This window comes from Indicator indicator, chromosome 6, assembly GCF_027791375.1.
Source record: "Indicator indicator isolate 239-I01 chromosome 6, UM_Iind_1.1, whole genome shotgun sequence".
Lineage (NCBI taxonomy): Eukaryota > Metazoa > Chordata > Aves > Piciformes > Indicatoridae > Indicator > Indicator indicator.
The window spans coordinates 14,714,546-14,735,797 of NC_072015.1; the positions used below are offsets into that span (position 1 = coordinate 14,714,546).

Below are 21,252 nucleotides of genomic sequence, written 5' to 3' on the forward strand. Positions count from 1 at the left end.
AAAAAAAGGAGGAGGAGGAGGTAGTTTTCTGTTAGTCTTTAAAGTTCATCTGCTCTTCCTTTGTTGGGCCGTATTCTGAGTTCTGAGCTTGTGAGGAATTAATTACCCACACACTTGATTTCTTTTGGTTGTTATGTCATGCCCCCCAAGTTCTTGGGCAGAGAGGAGGGATAATGTTCTCAGTTCATTTTCTGGTCTGCATGCCACAGTCCACTGAGAATGAGTGGACAAAGGAGTGGCATGAACTTGGAAACTCCTTCTGAAGCACCTAAAGAGATCTGTCACCCTGTCACATTCAGGATTTAAAGTTTGTCTATATTTCACTATCAGAAGCCATACAGATTTTAATTGTCTGTGAAATGTCTTTGCCATGGTGCTCACTATTTATTATCATTCAGGATGATGATGGCTGCAGAGTTTTACAAGCCCTGGACCACGGTACAGAGGATCATTTCAGTTAGCTTATCCAAGTCTTCATGGCCTTTAAAAGTGTGGAAAGAAAATTCCCACATAGGAATTTCAAGCTGTATTTTCTCATGTTCAGTTTGTAGGCTTCAGAGCAGTGTTTAGTGCTTTTTTAGCTCTGAAAGGTTCACTGTATGCCCTAAAATATTGTCAGTTAAAGACTTACATGGTATTTTCAACAGTTTAAAAAGCTGAGTTCTTTGAATCACTCTAGAGGAGGTCACATACATGGGGAGTAACCGTTGGTCTTACCACAAGATAGTTTTGGTCTGCCTGTGCAGGAAAGGTTTAAGATTAGGTTTCAGCAAAACCACTAAGAAAAAAAAATATATCGAAGAGCTGTGAAATCTTGTTCTTTAATCCATCTGTAAAACACTGTGGATTTTGAGTTGCTGCCTGTGGTTTAAAGGAATGCAACTCATTTTCTTTTTCAAGGCATTAGAAGAGTGGATATTAGATGCAGCAATAACTTCATTGTTGTTCTTGACTGAAACTGTGTAATTCAGAGCCTTAAAGTACAAGAGTTTCATAGCTATGTATTTTCTAACGCTTAAGCAGTTTTATTTTTCTTTCACTTCAAATTATTTTACCTTAAAATTCTGTGATGCTTTAGCGAAAGAAGGAAGTTAAAACACAGAGCGTTTCAAGTTAGTGACTTGAAAGTAAAGTGATCTGAGAGCACTCTCATCATGGCGTTGCTCCTCATGTCCAGTAGATGTTGCTGTACATGCAGGAACAAGGAGATAATCTCACTGTAAATTTCTGCATCTGCACTTAACTCAGTATTTGAAATCACTTTTTCAGTACAATTTTTGGTACTCTCAGTAGGCTCCACAGAAAGCTAGACCTACAAACAGGAAGGCTATTAGTCAAACCATGTTTTTCTTCAACTGTAACTGTCTCGTGCAGTGTGTGCTCTTGTTCCTGGGTTTGCAAAGAAGTGAGGTGTCTATGGAGATGCTGCTGCTCTTGCAAAGTGTCCTTTACAGTCAGTTGAAATATTTGTCCATCTCTGGGCAGCTTTCATGTTGATAAAATAAGAGTTTCTTCACTATAAACTTGATGCACAATTGGACTATATATGGTATAGCTCTTGCTAACACTGCAGTGAAAGAACTTTGACCTCATGAAGGTTGTATTGTTAGAGCTACTCTTATCCTTGTTCCTCAGAATTAAACATTTTTGCACTAATTTGCAGGAATTAGAGTTTATTGGTATATTTAGTCTTTGCTTATTTAGGCACCATGAGTTAGTTTGTGTAATTGCATCATGAACTTGTTGGTTTTCATTTCTTCACTTTCAAACCCCCTTTTTCACAATAATTTTAGTGGTGGTTATGAGTTACTTACACTTTTCAATGTTCTCATTTTCACAAGACTGCTGAAAAATCTGGCCAAATGGAAAGATCAAAGAAGAATGCAAGGCAAAGACAAAATGATTTCAAGGTAAGTTTTGTGGGGAAAACTTTGATTTCCTTCAGTTGTGCTCCATAGCAAGTTACTTTACTGTCTCCACTTTGAATACCAGATATCTTAAATCATCTTTGTGCCCTTATACCTCCTTCTTCTCTTACATGTGGGGCTACCTATATATCATCCATTTCAAGCTGTTGTGTACAGCAAATACATGGCTGCTTGAGCACAGCAACAGAGCTTTTCACTTTTGTTTTAACTTTCCCCCTTCTTCTGATGCAGAAAATGATTCAGGAAGTGATGCACTCTCTGGTGAAACTTATCCGTGGAGCTTTGCTTCCATTCAGCCTCAGAGAAGGAGAATCAAGAGAGTATGGTGGCTGGGAGATGAAATCAGAACTTTCTGGCCAGTGGCTAACACATGTTATCCAGACAGTGAGGTAAATGGATCTGTGGACCTACAAAATGATGCTGTTCCTGGAATGTCTGTATGCTTTCAGACAAATTGTTTGTTGCACTATATACCCTGAGTAGTGAGGAGGTTAACACGTTCAAAAATAGGATTACAAAAGTTACTTATGGGACATTTAAGATTCTATGTGCAGGAGTAATTAATAAACCTGTATTTGCCAGTTTCTGAATTAAGTAATTAATCTTATCTGAATGGGATAATCAGTTCTCAAAGACAAACTGAGCTACTGTATTCACATACACAAAAATTGTCAAAAAACCCCAAAACAACCCCAATAAATTTTTATCAGCTTAAAAACACTGTAGATTCACACTTCAGTCTATTTGTTTTCCAGGCTCAGTTCTGAGTCTCTTACTGCACTTGAGATACCCAATGATATGCTTCAGATCATCCAGGACCTTATTTTGGACCTTCGTGTACGTTGCATCATGGTGACCTTACAACACACAGCTGAAGGTAAGAGAAAGCTGCAACTCTCTTTGCTTAGGGTTACTTTGTCTTTTTTGCCTCTCACTTTCCTGAGAGAAATATTTTATGAGTCCTCTCATCCCTTAGTCTAATGGATACAGGAGTTTAGATCTGTTTTCTTTGCACTGAGACAGTTGATTTCTCTCCTGATGCATCTTTCCCATACTGGAAATAGGATTTATTTGCTTTTTTGAATTCTGCTCTCTTTAGCTTTTCTTCACTTAGTACAGTTGACATCAATTATATACTTGGGGTTTTTTTTCAGTTGGTAGATGAAAATATTTATTTTGTTTAATTATTACCTGAGGCTGGTCCTATTGGACTGACTGCCCTCTGTCTAGGAGTTGATTTTTCAGATGTCCTGTCTGCTTCAAAGGAAGAATCTAGCTCCAAACCAAACCAGTTTGCTGACTCTTTCCTTACCAAATCTCTGAGCTTTCCAGCCAAACTTCTCCAGTGCAGTCCAGTGAGCTCTGGTACATGATTAATGATGAAGCTCTCAGCCAAAAAGTCTGCTATCCTGCTAGTTTTTCTGACTCACATTATAGCGATAGCCCAGTGTAGTGTTCAGATCCAGACTGACCTGATTGCTGGCCAAGAACAGTCTATAGAAGAGAAACTCTTGTGGTAGTCCATGCCTTAGGTTTTGGTACAAGCAGATTTACCATCTATGAATGATTTGCAATTTGGTCTGAATGTCTTTAATTCATACTTTTCTGACTTGAATTGGGATGTCACAGAACCATAGAAGTAGGGGTTGGAAGGGACCTCAAAAGATCATCTAGTTCAATCCCCCTGCCAGAGCAGGATCACCTATACCAGATCACACAGGAACACATCCAGGTGGGTTTTGTATATCTCCAGAGAGGGAGACTCCAACACCCCAGGGCAGCCTGTTCCAGTGTTCTGTCACCCTCACAGTGAAAAAATTTTTCATCATGTTTCCATTGAACTTCCTATGCCTCAACTTCCACCCACTGCCCCTTGTCCTGTCATTGGGCATCACTGAGAAGAGCCTGGCTCCATCCTCTTGGCACTCACCCTTTACATATTTATAAACATCAACAAGGTCACCTCTTAATCTCTTTTTCTCCAAGCTAAAGAGCCTCAGCTCCCTCAGTCTCTCCTCATAAGGAAGATGTTCTACTCCCTTAATCATTTTTGTGGTTCTGCACTGGACTCTTTCAAGCAGTTCCCTGTTCTTGAACTGAGGAGCCCAGAACTGGACATAATATTCCAGATGTGGCCTCACCAGGGCAGAGGAGAGAGGAAGGAGAACATGTCTCTACCAGCTGATCACACCACAGAATGGCATTGGCCTTCTTGCCACAAGAGCACTTTGCTCCTTTAAGATGCCAGTATGTTATGTTGACTGGATAGCATCTTTCCCTTTCATCTAGCTGATAACAGCAGCTTCCCTTGACTGCTGCTTCCATCCTCTCTCAGTGAAGCAGTTCCATGTACTGACTGTACCATCAAGCAGGAAAAGAGCAGAGACACCTGCCTGTATGATGATTCCCATTTCATATTGTAGCATTGTGTGCCTTATTTATTTCCTAGCTTAAGCAAAAATGCCTGTGTTGAATATATTTGGATAGTTTTTCTGGACAGGGCCACATTAATTTGGCCCTGGGAGAAACTGTTCTTTTTAGGGGACCAGTGAAAGAATGGGTATTTTCATGAATCTCAGATGTACTTATATCTGTAACATGTAAGTCAAAAAGGCTTCTCCTGCAGATGAATCTCACTTCTAGAATCTGTCTGAAGTATCTTGGTATATGCTGTTGATAGAAAGTTAACTTCATCTCGTGCTGCGTGTTGTAAGTTCGTAAAGGCCTTCAGATCAGTTGAAATTCTTGCTAAAGTCCTGTATCATTAGCTGTTTAAACAGGGTAAATCTGCCCACACACAGAGGGGTTTTTTGTTACGATAAACACCATCTACTCATGCTGGCCTTGAGGAGCAGTCTGTGTTCTTTCCCTCTCATATATGATCACTGGCCAGAAAGGTCACAAAAGCCAGATTAAGTGAATGCTAGACTGGAGGGGGAGTTTACATCGGTGTATGTGACTGGAATTTGGTGAGCTGTGAAATACGAGAAAGAAATTTGTTTCTTTTGTATTGATACTAGCTCAGAATAGAATGCAAAAGTGAGCACCCACAAAAGCATATAAAGGCTAATCAGCACAACCTAAATCCTGCACAAGTATCTGTTGAATTAAGTGGTTTAGTAAATAGGTAAATGGACAAAGTAATTCTGCACAATCCCTGAATACTTTCTATCCTCACCAAGTCTCTACTTCCATGAGACGCAGAATTGCAGGATATGACACCATAACCAGGCTAATTAAAGCACCAAGATAGTGAGGATACCTTGCAGCACACATTAGTTATCTTCTTTCCTGGATTTTGGGGAGAGATGATAATTCACTGAAACTTGCTCATTGAAAAGGGAGTTTCATGATGTTCAGACAGTTCTGATGAGCAATCTGTATGAAAAGCTGTGTCGAAATCCGTCTGAACTGCACACAGTTCATCTTTATTCTGTTTATAAGCTGATTAAGCCCCCAAGAAAGCAATGATGCAGCATACATGTGTCCATAGAGGAATTCTGTTTACAGCACATGAGCTTTGTGTTCACATCCTGCCTTAGAATTGCCAAATCATTCAGGCTGGAAAGCACCTTTAAGATGATGGAACCCAATGTTACCAAGTCCGTTGCTAAACCATGTGTCTCAGCACTGCATCTACAGGGCTTTCAAATCCCTCCAGGGGTGGGAACTCTGCCATTGCACTGGGCAGCCTGTTCCAGGGCTTGACAACCCTCTTAGGGAAGAAATTGTTCCTCGGTGTGCAATCCAGACCACCTCCCAGCATATCTTGAGGCTGTTTCCTCTTGTCCTATCACTTCTTCCTTGGGAGAAGAGACTAACCCACATCTTATTCCAGCCTTCTTTCTGATAGTTGTAGAGAGCCAGAAGGTCTCCCCTCAGTCTTAACAACCTCAGGTCCCACAGATGCTCCTCAAAAACTTGTTCTCTGGGCTCTTCACCCACTTTTTTTTCCCAGTCTCTGCACCTGCTCCAGCAATTCAAAGTCCTTCTTGTAGTGAGGGACTGAAAACTGAACACTTAGCTCCTCTTACTGTCAGTTGACACCTTCTGGGTAGCAGAAGAGACCATTTTGCTTATGCCTTCAGGTATTTTTGAAAGCAGTCCAGCACCAGGATCCTTGTCACCAAGTGGGCATTCTGTGCCTCTTTTACAGTTATTAAATATGAATTACATGCTGTCCTTCCTGGCTTTGTTAAAATGTTAGGCACTTTTTTTTTTTTGTTATTCTGAATTAAGAGATGAAGTATAATTGACCAGAAACCTTCTCGAGTGCAGTATTTTATGTTGTGGTGAAAAATTTACCAAATACAAACTCCAAACCTTCACAATATTCCTTTTAATTTTAAGCTTTCCAGTAAAAGTTGTGCTTCATGCATGTATCACAAGTCTGCTTCTTTACGTGGTCTCTCCAGCATACCATACATGAGTTCCACTTTTAGTCATTTGAGAATGCTGAAAGCTTTGAAGCTTTTAGTGCTAGTTGCTAGGGTGCCTACTACTCATTGCAGTCCCAGAGTCTGTGGTTTATCTTTTCAAGTTCAAATGATGTTTAATACTGAAAATTAGTGTGTCTTTTCCCTGCCCCCACCCCGCCCTCTCTTGCTGTCTTTTGCAGATATAAAGAGGTTAGCTGAAAAAGAAGACTGGGTAGTTGACAATGAAGGCTTGACATCATTGGTGGGTACATTTCTGGGTCTACTTCTGGGTCTTATAGGTGCTTTGTTTTGCAAGTGTAATGAAACTGGTTTTTATATTCTCCAAAAACTGAATTACTTTGGACTTTGTCTGCTATTTGTATATACTGGTATATGTAGTTCTGTTAAAATATGAAAATACAGGAAGATAAAAAAAAACACAAAATTGTTTGAATGGTTACCAATAGCTCTCCCAACAGATCCCATCACGACACACAAAGTTGGAGTCGTCTTCTTTTCTTGCTTTTACAAAGTTTTTGTTTGTTCTTCTTAAACTCTTCTGTCTGAAGTAATTTACAGTGTTAATGGCACTACTGAACAGCAATATTTTTCAAAGCTGCACAATGGGGAGAAAAAGAAAGAGCCTAAATAAAAGCTTTGCAGCTTTGTGCCATGTATTGAGAGAAAAAAAATTAATAAGAACTGGGCATCAGTTAGGGACATGGTTTAGTGGTGGACTTGACAGTGCTGGTTTAACATCTGGCCTTGTTGATCTTGGAATATCTTTTCCAACCTTAATGATTCCTTCATCAAGGTATATAGCATGACTTTCTACCTTAAGTAGGATTATTTCAGTGTCTAAGTTCTGCTGCTGACCTCTAGCATGACTTGCTGGTATAATAGTAACTTTCATTGTTAAGTATCTTATTTTAGGGATGTTTTACTGAAGTAAATAATTGCTGAGGTCACAAGTTCAGCTGACATCAAAACGCTTCATAACTTAGTAGAAACACTACCATGGAATTGGTCTGTAGCTGTGTAAATAGGTTGCTTACTTCTTATAATGAGAAACTGAACTGAAAAGCAACTAATTTAGGAGATTGCCTACACACAAGCAACAAATGCCTTGAAACCAAATTCAGATAAATTAGAGAGATGCTTTCTGGAAATAAACAGTAATGAGTAATGCCTAAAACACAGCCAGCGCCTTGTAGGTGTGACTTAAAAACAATCAGCGAAAGCAGAAAGGGCCCTGTGGGAGGGAGAGTTGCTTTGTGTGTGTTATCTAACAGAATGCTCCACAAACTTTCTTAGTTTTTCTTATTTGCATCTAAAAATACGTGTTCAAAGTTGAGTAGGAGGGCATTAGGCAATCACAATATACACATTGTAGGAAGGAGTGTTTTGGAGCTGGTAGTAGTATTACATCCAGATTTACACTTCTGGTCTTGGTTTCAGTTGCTGCTGACTTGGGCAAGTCCCTTAACTCTTCCGTTCTTCACTTCATTCATCTGAAACTGGAGGGAGGAGGAAGAATCTTCCACCAAAGCTTTGTTTCCTTATGGTTTTGCTGTATCTTAACCCATCTTTGTTTAAAAACTTGCTTAAGTCGTGGGTAGTTTTTTTTATTATTATTTGTATTTTGAAATCACCCACAAATTCCTTGGGTACAGCACTTTCCTAGGTATCTTTGGAGATTGTGGTTGAGACATGCCAAATTTTAATAGTTTTGTGATGGTAGAATTATGTATCCACTAAAGCAGACTTCATTTTGATTGTGTTGTTAGCAGAAATTTGAGGATATTTTAGGCTTAAAGGGGAAGCTGTATCTGAAGTTGTAGGAAATGCTGGTTCATAACCCTTTTATATTCCAGGTAGAAAAGTAAGACACAGAACCAGCTTTCCTCAGTTTCACAACATAGCATATCTCAATAGCTTTCTTCTCCTAAACTATGATGATTGCTTCCACATAATACAGAAACAAAAAAATCAAGGAAGCACTTCACTGCTGTTCATTTTCTTTTAAGTCAGCCCAAAAATAATAAATACAGATTGCTTCAGTAGCTTTTTTCATGATTTTCAGTTTGCCATGTAGGCATCACTTCCATGATCTGCCTCCACACCAGCACTGGCATAACTAAAGTCACTTCTGAGCCTAAAGTTGCTGACGTGCCATGAGCTATCTGCTGGATGAGGAGCATGTTTAAATGGTTGGGTTTTTGTCCATGTCTTTGACCTGAATCCAATAGGATAATGTCTCCATTTTCCAGTGCAGTGACATCTCACTCTTTTGTGTTGCCCTGTACAGCAGCTGCCTGCCCAATGCCTGTAGGCAGGCTCAGTAACAAAAAGGTGTGACTTCCCAGGCAAGAGAGAAAGACAAGGAAAAACTGACTAATGACTTGTTAATGAACTCGTTTGCGCTTTTGGAGTGAAATTGGTACATGCATCAAGACATTCATGCTTCAGACTTGGAAACCTGAAGGAAAAAAAGGCCCCAAACCAGTGGGCATTTTTCCTTCATGTAAAAACAATTTAAATCCCTTTTTCTTAGAAATCTTTTGCTGAAATCAAGTGCAGAAGAATCATGTGACATTCTGTCCCAGCTTAGATCAAAGAGGGGGTGTCACTGGCATCATCTATAATGTAATTGTTGATATATGGCACCACAAACAAGCAATAAAAATGCTTCATGACCATTTTAGAGGAGACTGTTTGGTTTAGAAGTTTCTCATTCAGATAACAAAAACGTACGTAGAAGGCTGGAAAAGACCTTTAAGATTATTGAGTCCAACCATTAACCCAAACACTATCCAGTCCACCACTAAATCATGTCCCTCAGCACCACATCTACATGGCTTTTAAATCCCTCCAGAGATGATGATTCACCCACTGTCCTGGGTAGCCAGTTCCAGGGCTTTGCGACCCTTTCATTGAAGAAATTTTTCCTCATGCCCAACCTAAATCTCCCCTGGTAGAACTTCAGACCATTTGTTCTTGCCTTGGTGCTTGTTCGTTGGGAGAAAAGACCAACCCCTACCTTGTTCCAACCTACTTTAAGTAGTAGAGAGCAGCTTCCTTTTCTCCAGGCTAAACAACCCCAGTCCCCTCAGCTGCTTCTCTGAAGACTTGTCCTCTAGACCCTTCACCACCTTCACTGCCCTTCTCTAGCACCTCACTGTCCTTCTTGTAGTGAAGGGCCCAAAACGGAACCCAGTATCCAAGGTATAGCCTCACCAATGCCTTGTACAGGGGGATGACCTCCACCCTGGTCCTGCTATTCCTGATACAGGCCAGGATGCTGTTGGCCTTCTTGTCTACCTGAGCCCACACTGGATACATTGAGTTATGGTGAACATTCTGCAGTAAAGTACAAAAGCATAATCAGAACAAAAGGGTCCTCTGGTAATTTATAAATTGTGATTGTTGTGGGGGTTTTTCCTTCGTTTGAGATTATATGGAAATGAAGATCTTACTGTGTGGCCTAAAAGCTTTTATACCTCTGGTTAGCACACCTTTGGCTCTGAAGCTGACAAGTGATTTGCTTTCCAGCCATCCCAGTTTGAACAGTGCATTATTCATTCCCTGCAATCTCTGAAAACTGTGCTGGACTGCAAACCTGGAGAAGCCAGCGTAAGTTAGGAGCTCTGCTTTTGTTTTCTTTCTCTTCATGTAAATTACCATTGGGTTTCAGAACAAGAGCTTTGAGCTTCATTTTTTCCATGTACACTTTTCTGATGCTAGCTTTTAAAATTTCTGATTGTGTTTCCCTTGTTAGGAGTAGTTGTGTGTGTCTGGGGCAGGTTGGATCTACCATTAAATCTTTAAAAAAGCTATTAATGTAATTTTGAGATAGCACTAGATGTATATTTACATGGAAAAAACTCCTAGAAGTTACTCTTTCACTCAGTGTTGTACCCAACTGGTTATGAAACTTAGATTTGGCCTTTTTTTTCTTCTGTAAACTTTATTCTAAATCAAGATTCCTGATTCTCCCCATCCCCTCAGTACCTTGAAGCCCTGATTGATTGTGGTACTGATATTTTCTTTCAGGTTCCAGTGATCTAAGGGAGTTTGACACTTTTGCAGAGTCCCTCAGCCCCCTCTGGATTGCTTCTCTCTCCTGCCTTAATTTTAATACCTAGCTTGTCTAGGTTCTGAAATAAACATTCAAAAGACTCTGCTGCATGTGGCAAATCCTTCTGATTATGGTGCAGAGACCTTTGAACATCCTGAGAGGTTTTGCTGCAATTCCATTAGCCAACAATGATACATATCATATGCTAGGGTCCAGGACGTTTCCCTTTTTAGTGTGGTATCTCCTCATGCTTTTCAAGCTGTTTATTTGGACCTTAATTCTCTCTACTCATTTTCTGGTGAGGGAAAACTGAAGCTGATTCCCAGCAGCCATTCCCATAATTGTGTCGCCTCTTCAGGGATAGGTTACTCATCCATTCCTTGAGAATAAGGCCACATGAAGCTGGCCTGCTGAAACAATCTGCTTGCATCCTCAGGTTTTCCAGCAGCAGAGAACACAGGAGGATGTGTGCCAGCTGAGCATTGGGATCATGCAGGTAACGCAAGTGCTTTGAAGTATGAAATTGTGAACACAAGCAACCACCAAATGTGTGCTCTGTACTGTGCCCACCTCTCTAAAGATACCACAAGTTGATGACTCTGTTAGTCCTCTGATGCTCTGTGGGATACTGAGACATGCTTGACTTTATGTAGAGCTTGCTAGCTGAATCTGATGATATCAAACCCTCAGAGAATTAAGTGACATATTCGAGTGTTTTACTCATTGTGACTGTTCAGAGGTTGAGAGACACTTGCATATAAAATGGAAAATGTGCATTCAAAAGGTGTAACTAGAATTACTGAACGGAGGTGAGGTTTAAGATGAAAAAGATGTTGATTGTTCTGCTTCTATTGACTATAGTTAAAAGTAGATATATGGATTTTGTGTACTTTTGGCAGTAAATTTAGATCTTGTTTTGTTTTCTAGGTCTTTATAGACTGTTTGGAACAACTGAGTACCAAACCTGATGGTGACATTGATACAGCACAGTAAGTAAAGTAAATAGGACCTAAAGTAGTAGTAGCATTCTGAAATGGTGGGTGCAAGTCCCAGATGTGGTGTGGTTTTATCCCTTCTGCTGTTTCATATTTCTTGTGATATTTTTTCCTCTTGTTAGTGATGATTTGAAATAAGAGCAGATACTTCTACTGCTGAAGAACGGAGCACCACCATCTAACACTGTGCAAGCTAATGAATGTGGTGCCTTTTTATTCAGTGACAGAAGCTGATTTTGACATGACCTTACATAGAATGAATTGTCACTAAGTAAAGTCTAGTCATGGAGAAGCAGCCCTTGCCTTTATTCTCTTCTATTTTTGACTTGTTTTGTTGGTATTTCAGCTAAATTTCATAGAAGTTTATTTGATATTTGCTCATGATCCACTTGTTTTAGAGACCAGGACAACTCAGAGTAGCCTGAATTTCCAAGAGCACCCAGCATTTCTTTGTGAAAAGGCAGAGACTTGGCAAATGTTGGTACTCACAGTGTGCATTAGGAATGGGCACATTAACTGTGTTCCTAATGCCACTTTTTTTTACTATTTGGATAACTAGTTGGACAGGTGTAAAAATAAAATAGGATCTCTGGTCAGCCAGGGAAATTATAGAAAATGTAAATGCTTTCAGTAGGAAGAAAGGTCTCTAGGTAGAATAGTGATATCTGTCCACAGAGCTCATGCAGACTTTGTGGACACCTTGTTAAAACCAAGCATTGTGGACTGCTTTATTTTGTGTGAGTGGGTTTGAAGCCAGATTCCATTCCATTCCAACTGTCCATTTGAATCCACCATGTATCCAGTAATCCAAAGCACTATTCTACTCACTTTTTAAACCCTATTAAACCCTATTCCTAGTCTTTCAGTTGATGTTTCATCTCCAGACTTGTTTGGGAGCATTCATGAAGACTCAAGTCTCTCTCCAGTAAGTTTGACTTCTCTTTCTAGCAGCTGATTCAGCATTTCTCAAAGTCCCAGGAATGTGATCCTTCTTTTAATTCAGTGTTTCAGGATTTTGTTTTCCTCTTTTAGAGTGCAGCTCTGTATTTTAGAGGCATTTGCTATGATTGTATGATGGATATAAGCATAAGAAAATATAAGGGTATAAGGCTTTGAATATAAGGTTATTTTAAAAAGCATTGCTTGTTTATGATATCTTAGTGCACATCTTAATGTAATTAATTTAAGACACTTTGTGAAACCAATTCCTCCTCATACTAAAATGGATTATGGAAATCAGTGAAAGCAGAACTGACTATGGATTTATCACCTTGTTTTAAATTATAAGAAATGGTCTGGTATTAGTTACTTTTAAAAACCCATAAAAAGATGCATATATTCAGTAATTTAAATCTTCCACAGAAAATTACTAAGAATCAGTATTTCTTTGGCTACTTTTGATTTGGTTTTCTTTTATGAGGAAATAGGAAAAAAAGGGTTCATATTCTTGATGCTTTGACTTTGGTTAACATACTTTCTTCTAGTCCAGTGGCCAATGAAAAAAAAACGTAGTAAATGTAGCTGTTCCCTGCAAGAAATCTCTTATGAAGTTAGTATTTCTTACCAGTTCGAAATGTTTGTCCAAAGCCCAGCTTTGTCCCATTTACAAGAGCAATAAACATTCCTGTTACAATGAGTGCCAAATCAGGCCATGTTTCTGGATTGCAGATTGTCATAATTAGTTCTTTACATAGTTTTATTCTTACAACACATAGATCCTGATATTAATTGCTGACAAATAACTTTCTGTGACTGTTGTTTCTTCCCACATGTCATAGGTATGAACATTTAAATAAAAGGGAAATCAACAATTTTAGGCAATGTTTGGTTTCCATGGCACTGTATTATTTCTTTTCTGTAAATCCCAGGACATTTTATGTCCTCTTTCCTGACTGAGTGATGATAGCAAAGAATGCAGGTGGCCAGAGTAAGATTTGTCACCGTACCTTTAGAATTCCCTGGGTTTTAATAGTCTGTAACCAAGTAAGTGTAATTGAAAGCAGTATGCAACTGCAGATCTCAGTGCTAGTCATCAGACCACTGGGATAAAACCTCTCATGAGTTCTCTTGGCTCTGAAAACTAACACCATTTCTAAGCACATACGCACTAGTCTGATGAATTCATTGGCAAATAATTTTGTTATCAAAGTATTTCCTGAGGGTCATTTTGAACTTCCATCTGAGGTAGAAAAATATCTTCTCATTGAAAGAAGGATTGGGGAAGAAGGAAGACCAAATCCATTTAAACAGTAGTTGCAGATTGTCTGCTTATTTGCCTCGTTGGGTACTAGACCTTGTTGCACGGAGGTCTGGTGTCTCAACTTCAGAATACATTTGACCTTCTTATCATTGAAAAATCACTGAAGGACAGAGATGAGTTATAAATGCCTGGATTTTTTTTTTCATATTAACTGCTGAAATTATATGATGTACTTCTGAACCCTTCTTGAGCATTCAGGTATTATGTAATGAATGAGTGTATTCATTCAGGACCAGCTTCGAGTGAAGGTGAAGATGATCTTCGGTTGATTCGACTGATGATCATAATTCGTAGCATATTTCTTGAAACAAAGTAAAGGCCAGAAAGAGCTTCCTGGAAAGCTGTCCAAACCTGATTTTAGTGGAGAAGCCTTAACCACAGTTCCGTATTAGTCATCCAGTGAATGCTCCAGATTCTGTAAGACAAAGACTTCATGTTCAGCCGTCATGCCTGAAACCATCACATTCACTCAGTTCTTGGGAGTTTATTGAGAAAAATCTCTCCAAACTCTATTTTATCAGCATGTTTATCACACACAGAGTGAAGCACTGTATTTACATTATTGGTTATGCTGATATTTCTTTTTTTTTTTCTAACTGTTACACTCTTTATTCTCCTCAAACACATTTTTAGGAGCAGAGGCTTTTAATTGCACTCAGTAACTGTCGTTACCTGGAGCGTCACACCTTCCTAAATATAGCTGAGCACTTTGAGAAGCACGGCTTCCAGGGAGTTGAAAAAATAATTCAAGTAAGTGATGAGAGAGCACTGGAATGAGAGGTCATTGATTGAAGGAAACAGCTTTTATTTTTTTTTTTTTTTTTTACTTCTTGTGAAAGTAAGGTGGAAGTGTTTGGATGGCCAGAGGGACTCTTGGGTGAGCCTCCTACAAATGAGTGGGGCTCCAAGCATCAATTGGAACCAACAGTAACGTGGTTGTGTGCATTCCTATCAGGATTGAATAGCTGGTACAGGAAATGTGACCTCTTCCTCAGGGCTTCAGTGGCAAAACTTATCAGATTTCTTAGTAAGGCAGCTTAATGTCACTGTGTTTTCTTAATGCAGAGAATAAAAGATCAATATCTCAGAAATACACTTGATAAATATTTTCATCCTGCAATCAGTCTTACTGATAGCTATTGTTTGTAAACTAGTTCAGGAGGGTTTTTTGTATTTTGTTTTCTTTTCTTTCAAAGAATGAAAATGTCGAAGTGGGTGTCAATAGCTGTCTCATTTTCCTGTCTTTTTGTAAAGATTAATCATTTTTTATGAGAAATGTCGTGGCTTAATTCGTAGCTAGTTTATTTCCAGAAACATTTGTTGTTTGGAAGTAAAATGTTATCTTTTCCAGTACACAGTGTAGCATTTCCCTCCAACTTGCTCAGAACTTCCTTAATCCCCTTCCGCCAGAGCATTGTTTGAATTTCTGTGGCTGAAGTAATTTTGATTAGCATTTAAATGGAGCTGTTATGAGTTGCACGGTTAACACAGTTCAAGAATCACTCTGAATATTGTCCTTTGCTTCTGAGGCAACAGAGAGTTGATCTGGGTGCAGTTGGGGTTGTCTAGATAAGCAAGTAAGACATCATTTATGTATATATTCCACTCTGTCTGGTATGGCCACATCACAAGTGTTACCATTTAAAGTTTATAAGTGACACAATTCCAATGCTGATGTCACAGATTAATTGCAAATCTGTGTTAACCCTTTGAAAGTGTTGCCTGGAGCAGTACACATCAATCAGACATGGTAGCTGGGAGGATTTGGGGTAATTAGATCATCTTAAGAGGGCAAGTTTTGAACACATCATTTATTTGAAGGGAGGTTAGAAGCTTACAGAGGTTTAGAGGCTTGGTTAATTTTTTTTTTCAGCTTTTTGTTCTGTCATTGAATGACAGAACAGTCTGTATTGGAAGGGACCTTAAAGATCAGAGGAGGGCCACAAAAATTATCAGGGGGTTGGAACACCTCTGCTACAAGGGCAGGCTGAGGGAGCTGAGGGGGTGTTCAGCTTAGAGAAGAGAAGGCTCCGGGGAGACGTAATAATGACCTTCCAGTACCTGAAATGGGCCTGCAAGAAGGATGGAGAGAGACTGTTTACAAAGGGCTGTAGTGATAGGACAAGGGGCAATGTCTTCAATCTAGAGAAGAGTAGATTTAGATTGGATGTTAGGAACAAGTTCTTTACCATGAGGGTAGTGGAACACTGGAACAGGTTGCCCGGGGAGGTGGTTGCAGCCCCATCCCTGGAGGTATTCAAAGTGAGGCTCAACAGGGCTCTGGGCAAACTGATCTAGTTGAGGATGACCCTGCTTACTGCAGAGGGGGTTGGACTAGATGACCTTCAGGGGTTCCTTCCAACCCAGACCATTCTATGATTCTATGATCTTCTTGTTCCAATCCCTGCCACCTAAACTCCTCTAAGTCTCTAAGCCTGGAAGTATTCAAAGTCAGTTTGTGTAAGGCATTGAGCAGCCTGGTCCCTGCCCATCGCAGGGGTATTGGAACTAGATGGTCTTGAAGGTCTCTTCCAAGCCAAACCAGTCTATAGTTTTATGAAGTACAGAGCAGATAGTGATATTAAAATTGGTAGATCTTAGGTTTTATATGAAAATCTTCTTATTAAGATGAAAACTATTATGGGAATATTTCAAAACATTGACAAATTTAGTTCTTTACTTGGTGCATGATCCAGACCTGCTGACACTCAGGAAAAGATGCCGTTAGACATAAAGAGCAGCCTACTTTCTCTGGTACTCCTTGTACTTCTCCCAAAAATGCCTGTTCCTGAGCACAATCAGAAAAAAAAAAAAACAAACTTATACTCTGTAGAGTGTAGAAATAATGTGGAATTTCCTAAGTTTTTATATATGTAATTTTGAAGTGAAATGCAATTGCTACTCTTCACCAAAAATTAAAGAAGGCATGAAGTAATTTTTTGGGGACGTGATTTAATTCTTATAGTTACTGACTATTTATTGTGTTATCCTTTTGGTCTTTCAGGTTAGTATGGAATCCTTGAAAGAGCTGGATCAAAGACTGTTTGAAATGTACATTGAATTCAAGGCAGATCCAATCGTTGGGTCCTTAGAGCCTGGCATTTATGCAGGATATTTTGATTGGAAAGATTGTCTCGTTCCAGCAGGTAAATACCTGATTATTAAACTCTAAAATTAATTTAGCAGTGATTGATAGGAGCTAAAATATACTGTACAATTAAAAACTTTTTTCTAGGACATGTGTTCAACTTTTGACAAGTCCTCATTAAAAGTTCTTTCTCACAGGCTTTACTTAATTCCTAAATCATTTTTCAAGTGCCCCCAAGTGATTAAGGCAGCTTTTATCATTGATAATCTCTTTAATACTTGTTTTTTGTGATTATTTTGCTTCATTGCTTATATATAATAGGAGGTATTCTAAAAGACATCTTTGCTGTTTGCTTATGAAATTCATTAGGATTGTTTGGGAATTTTTTTCCCCAGTGAATCTGGCTACTTTTGTAATAGATGTAATTACAGTTCTGAAAAGTAACATGATGAGAAAATGAATGTTGTAAGAGTAGTTCAGCAAAGAACGTTCAACCCTTGGAGAAGGGCAACTATAAAGTATTTAAGATGACTGCGGTGTTAGTCATTATTTAGATGCTTTAAGTAAACATAATGTGAATGAGTTTTTAAGTGATGAATACTGTGCACATCAGAACATTCAGGTCCTTTTGACTATCTAATTTGTCATATCTAAAACTAATCCATCTCAATCCTTTAGCATGTGAATGCCTGGTTAATACCAAGTATACATCAGTCACAGTAACATAAAACATGGCATTTTGAAGGGGATCTTGTCTTAATTTGGGGTAAATCAGTGATTGACATGACAACATGTACTGCGTTGATTGCTTCTTAGATTTGAATATTGCAAAATTATATATAATTCATGGGGAAATGCAATAATGAGAAGAACTGTAATAAGGGAACAATTCCAGAGAATAAATCAGAGTGAAATTAAGCAGCTTGAATTTTGAACAAGCTTTGAAAAATACTTAATATTGGAACAAAACATTAAATGTTAAGTATTTTTCTGTTCTTTCGGCCTGGTAAAAGCCTGTGCTCTGCTTACTTGGCCAACTGTCCTGTAGTGATCAGATATTTACTTAGACATAGGTTTTTTGTTACACTTTTAAATAGAAAGAAGGACAAATTGTTTGCACGGGGCAAATTTTAATTTAGCCTGCATGCCACAACTTTTATTGTTCAGTTTTTTCGACATAACTGCCCTTCGCAATATGAAAGTTCTGAATGTCACACAGAACTTGAGCACAGTGAAATTAAACATTTGCCCCTTGATTTTGATCTGAGGTGTTAGAAGGCAGCATTACTAACTTAATTAGGTTTATTGTTAATAAATAACTTTCATTTACATTTTAATTTTGATGCTGAGTTCTGAGTCTTTACAATAAAGACTTCAATTTTAACGTGCAGCAGCAATGAAATCTACTTTGGTTTGCTTTTTCTTGTTTGAAACTGGTCTAATTTAATCTACATTATTAACAGAATTAAGAGAGATGAAAGGAATAATGGGAAACAGAATGCGAATCAGTTGCCAAGTATGTTTTTTGTGTATACTGGTCAATCTGCTAGTTCAGCCTACAAAATGCTTTGGTGTGTGCTTGTTTGTTCTTCTCTCTTTCAATAGTAGGTTGTGTTGGATTTTAGTTCTTTTTGAAATGCATATATTTTGTCTTGATCACCTGACAAAATTAGGCTCTCTGATCTCTCCTGGATCCCAAAACTGTAGTCTTTTGGAGGGTGAACAAAGTGGTTGTGGTGCTCTGAATCTGTGTAGAAAAGATTTCTGTGTGTTGGAGTTTGGGCAGTGCAAGCAAAAAGTAGAATCATTGAATAATAGTCTGGGTTGGGTTGGAAGGGATCTTTGGGATCACGTAGGTCTAAATCCGCTGCTATGGGCAGGGACGCCTCTTGCTAGACCAGATTGCTCAAGGCTCCACCCAACTTGGTTTTGAACACTTCCAGGCTTGGTTGTGTTGGAGCCTTGGAGCCTTCACAACTTCTCTGGGCAGGCTGTTCCAGTGCCTTACCACCGGAACAAGCGGTGCACTATGTGGACATTCAACCTTTCAGATGATTAATGTGAGCTTTCACATGCAAGTATCAAATTACTTTTAATAATGTGACAAGTTTCATCATATTTTATTTATTTCCATATACAACAATGGCATAAATTTGGGACTATAATGAGTGTGGATTTGTTTACTACACAAAAGTGGGTGTTATTTTTCTGAGGTATTCAGATATTGTGATTTCTCCTCATAAATTACTTTTGAGCTGCAGTTGCTGTGCAGTCTGGCCAACATTCACTCAAAGCTGACAGCATACAGAGTTGTAGAGGCTAGTCTAACAAACTTAAAATACATCTCTTCTGTTTAGCTGGTTGTGTCAGATGTTGGGTTGTATTTTTTAGTAGTATTTAAAATTTCCCATTGCATTGAAATCTTCAGGTGATTTCACACTTCCAGCTGAAAGCTGATTGTTTGTGCTTTACATCTATTCATTCTGCACTTGGCATAAATTGAATATCATAGAGTTAAATCTCTATTTCTTCTCATTTGGCATGTTAAGGGAGCATTGTTTGGAACATTTCAAATATATCAAATGCCACTCTTAAAGTAAAAGATTAAGCATGTCAGATCTGCTAAATCAGATTTGATATACTTGTCACATCTCTTATCTGTTATTTGTCTAATTTAAAAAATCTAATAAAAAACATGTGATGGCAACAACCTGATGAAAAGGGACTCAACAGTTAAAAATGAACTCTGAAAAGGCATATTTAATTTGTAGTTACACAGTGACATACTTGTCAACCCTAACTTTTCTTCTCTTGTTTAATCTGGGGCACCAGCACCCTGCTTACATGCAAGATGACAAGTACATTTACATCTTAAAAACATTTGGATATAGTAGAAATCCTTTTATTATTATTATTATTATTGAGATATAGGCATTTATTTTTTGACTGAAACATACAAAATAGTTTGGTTTCAAATCTCTGTAACCCTTTAGATTTCTTCTAACACTTCAAATGTCTGGCTTCAGAATTATCTTGCCAGGCATAGATACTTTTGAACTCCCAACAGATCTGAAACTGTTGATGAGAGGGGGCCAGGCTCGTTTCAGTGGTTCATAGTGATAAACAAGGAACAATAGGTTCAAACTTGAACATAGAAGATTTCACCTCAACATGAGGAGAAACTTCTTTACAGTGAGGGTGACGGAGCACTGGAACAGGCTGCCCAGGGGGATTCTGGAGCCTCCTTCTCTGGAGACTTTCAAAACCCACCTGGATGCATTCCTGTGCAGAATACCCTAAGTGATCCTGCTCTGGCAGGGGGGTTGGACCTGATGATTTCTTGAGGTCCCTTCCAACCTCTGATACACTGTGATACTGTGATGTCCTGGATTTAGGAATTGTCTGTCTTTTATCATAGAATCACTGACTGGTTTGTGTTGGAAGGGACCTGTAAAGGTCGTCTACTCCAACACCCCCTGCAGTCAGCAGGGACATCTTCCGCTGCAGCAGGTAGCTCAGAGCCCCATCCAACCTGACCTGGAATGATTCCAGGGATGGGGCATCTACTACATCTTTGAGTGACCTAGGCCAGTGTCTCACTAGGCTCAGTGTAAGCAGTTTCTTTCTTCTGTCTAGTCTAAATCCCCCTCTTTAAGTTTAAAACCATCACCCCTTGTCCTGTCACAAAAGGCCTTGCCAAAATGTCTGTCCTTATCTTTCTTATCAGTCCCTTTTAAGTACTGAAAAGCCACAATGAGGTCTCCCTGGAGCTTTCTCTTCTCCAGGCTAACTGTGGCTTGGCCTATTGTGCTTAAGAAAGGCCAAATTCTGCTATTTTGCTGCAGGACTGTAACATGCCTGTTATTCTTAGTATGTGAACAAGAAGAAAACAACAACACAGTTCTATTGCACCTAAGAAATAGATACTATAATATTAAGGAAGAAAAAATGCTCTGCGTTGGCAAATAAAGTTGCTGAAGGACTCATATCTCTGTCAAATTATAAAAGATTAATGTGTGTGATATTTAAATGGGAATTCCCAAGTTACAGCTGAACTCTTTTTCTTACTAAAGACATCTGTATTAAAAGGACCGGGTGTGTCTGTGTGGATAGCTGCCTGCGTGGCGCCTCTAATTCTCACTCTTGTGCTTAGGGAACAGTTTTGTCTTGCTAACTTCTAGCATGTGAGCACTAGTTAAAAACAATCCAAAATACTGTGTGTTCTCTGATAAAGGTGTTCAGTGTCTTGTGGTGGAGATACTTCAAGGGCCATACAAAATACAGTGCTGTAGTATCTCCTGGACGGAGGAACACCTGCAGACTCTTTTTAGTGGTATCCAGCAACAGGCACAAACTGGAACATGGGAAGCTTGATCTGAACATGAAGAAAAACTTGTTTCCTGTGAGGGTGCTGGAGCCCTGGACCACACTGCCCAGAGTGGTTATGGAGTCTACTTCTCTGGAGAGATTCCAAACCCATCTGGG

General features: G+C 39.0%; 1 protein-coding gene across 1 annotated transcript in view; it reads left to right on the forward strand.

Annotated features, from left to right (window-relative positions):
* EXOC2 (exocyst complex component 2) overlaps positions 1-21,252 on the forward strand; it is a 90,551-nt gene that overhangs the window by 43,413 nt on the left and 25,886 nt on the right. Inside the window, exons 13-22 of the mRNA XM_054381832.1 lie at positions 1,842-1,910; positions 2,160-2,317; positions 2,684-2,805; positions 6,547-6,608; positions 9,899-9,979; positions 10,861-10,920; positions 11,352-11,413; positions 12,278-12,344; positions 14,313-14,429; positions 16,684-16,825. Of these exons, the coding sequence (XP_054237807.1) occupies positions 1,842-1,910; positions 2,160-2,317; positions 2,684-2,805; positions 6,547-6,608; positions 9,899-9,979; positions 10,861-10,920; positions 11,352-11,413; positions 12,278-12,344; positions 14,313-14,429; positions 16,684-16,825 (940 nt within the window). The remainder of the gene's footprint in view (positions 1-1,841; positions 1,911-2,159; positions 2,318-2,683; positions 2,806-6,546; positions 6,609-9,898; positions 9,980-10,860; positions 10,921-11,351; positions 11,414-12,277; positions 12,345-14,312; positions 14,430-16,683; positions 16,826-21,252) is intronic.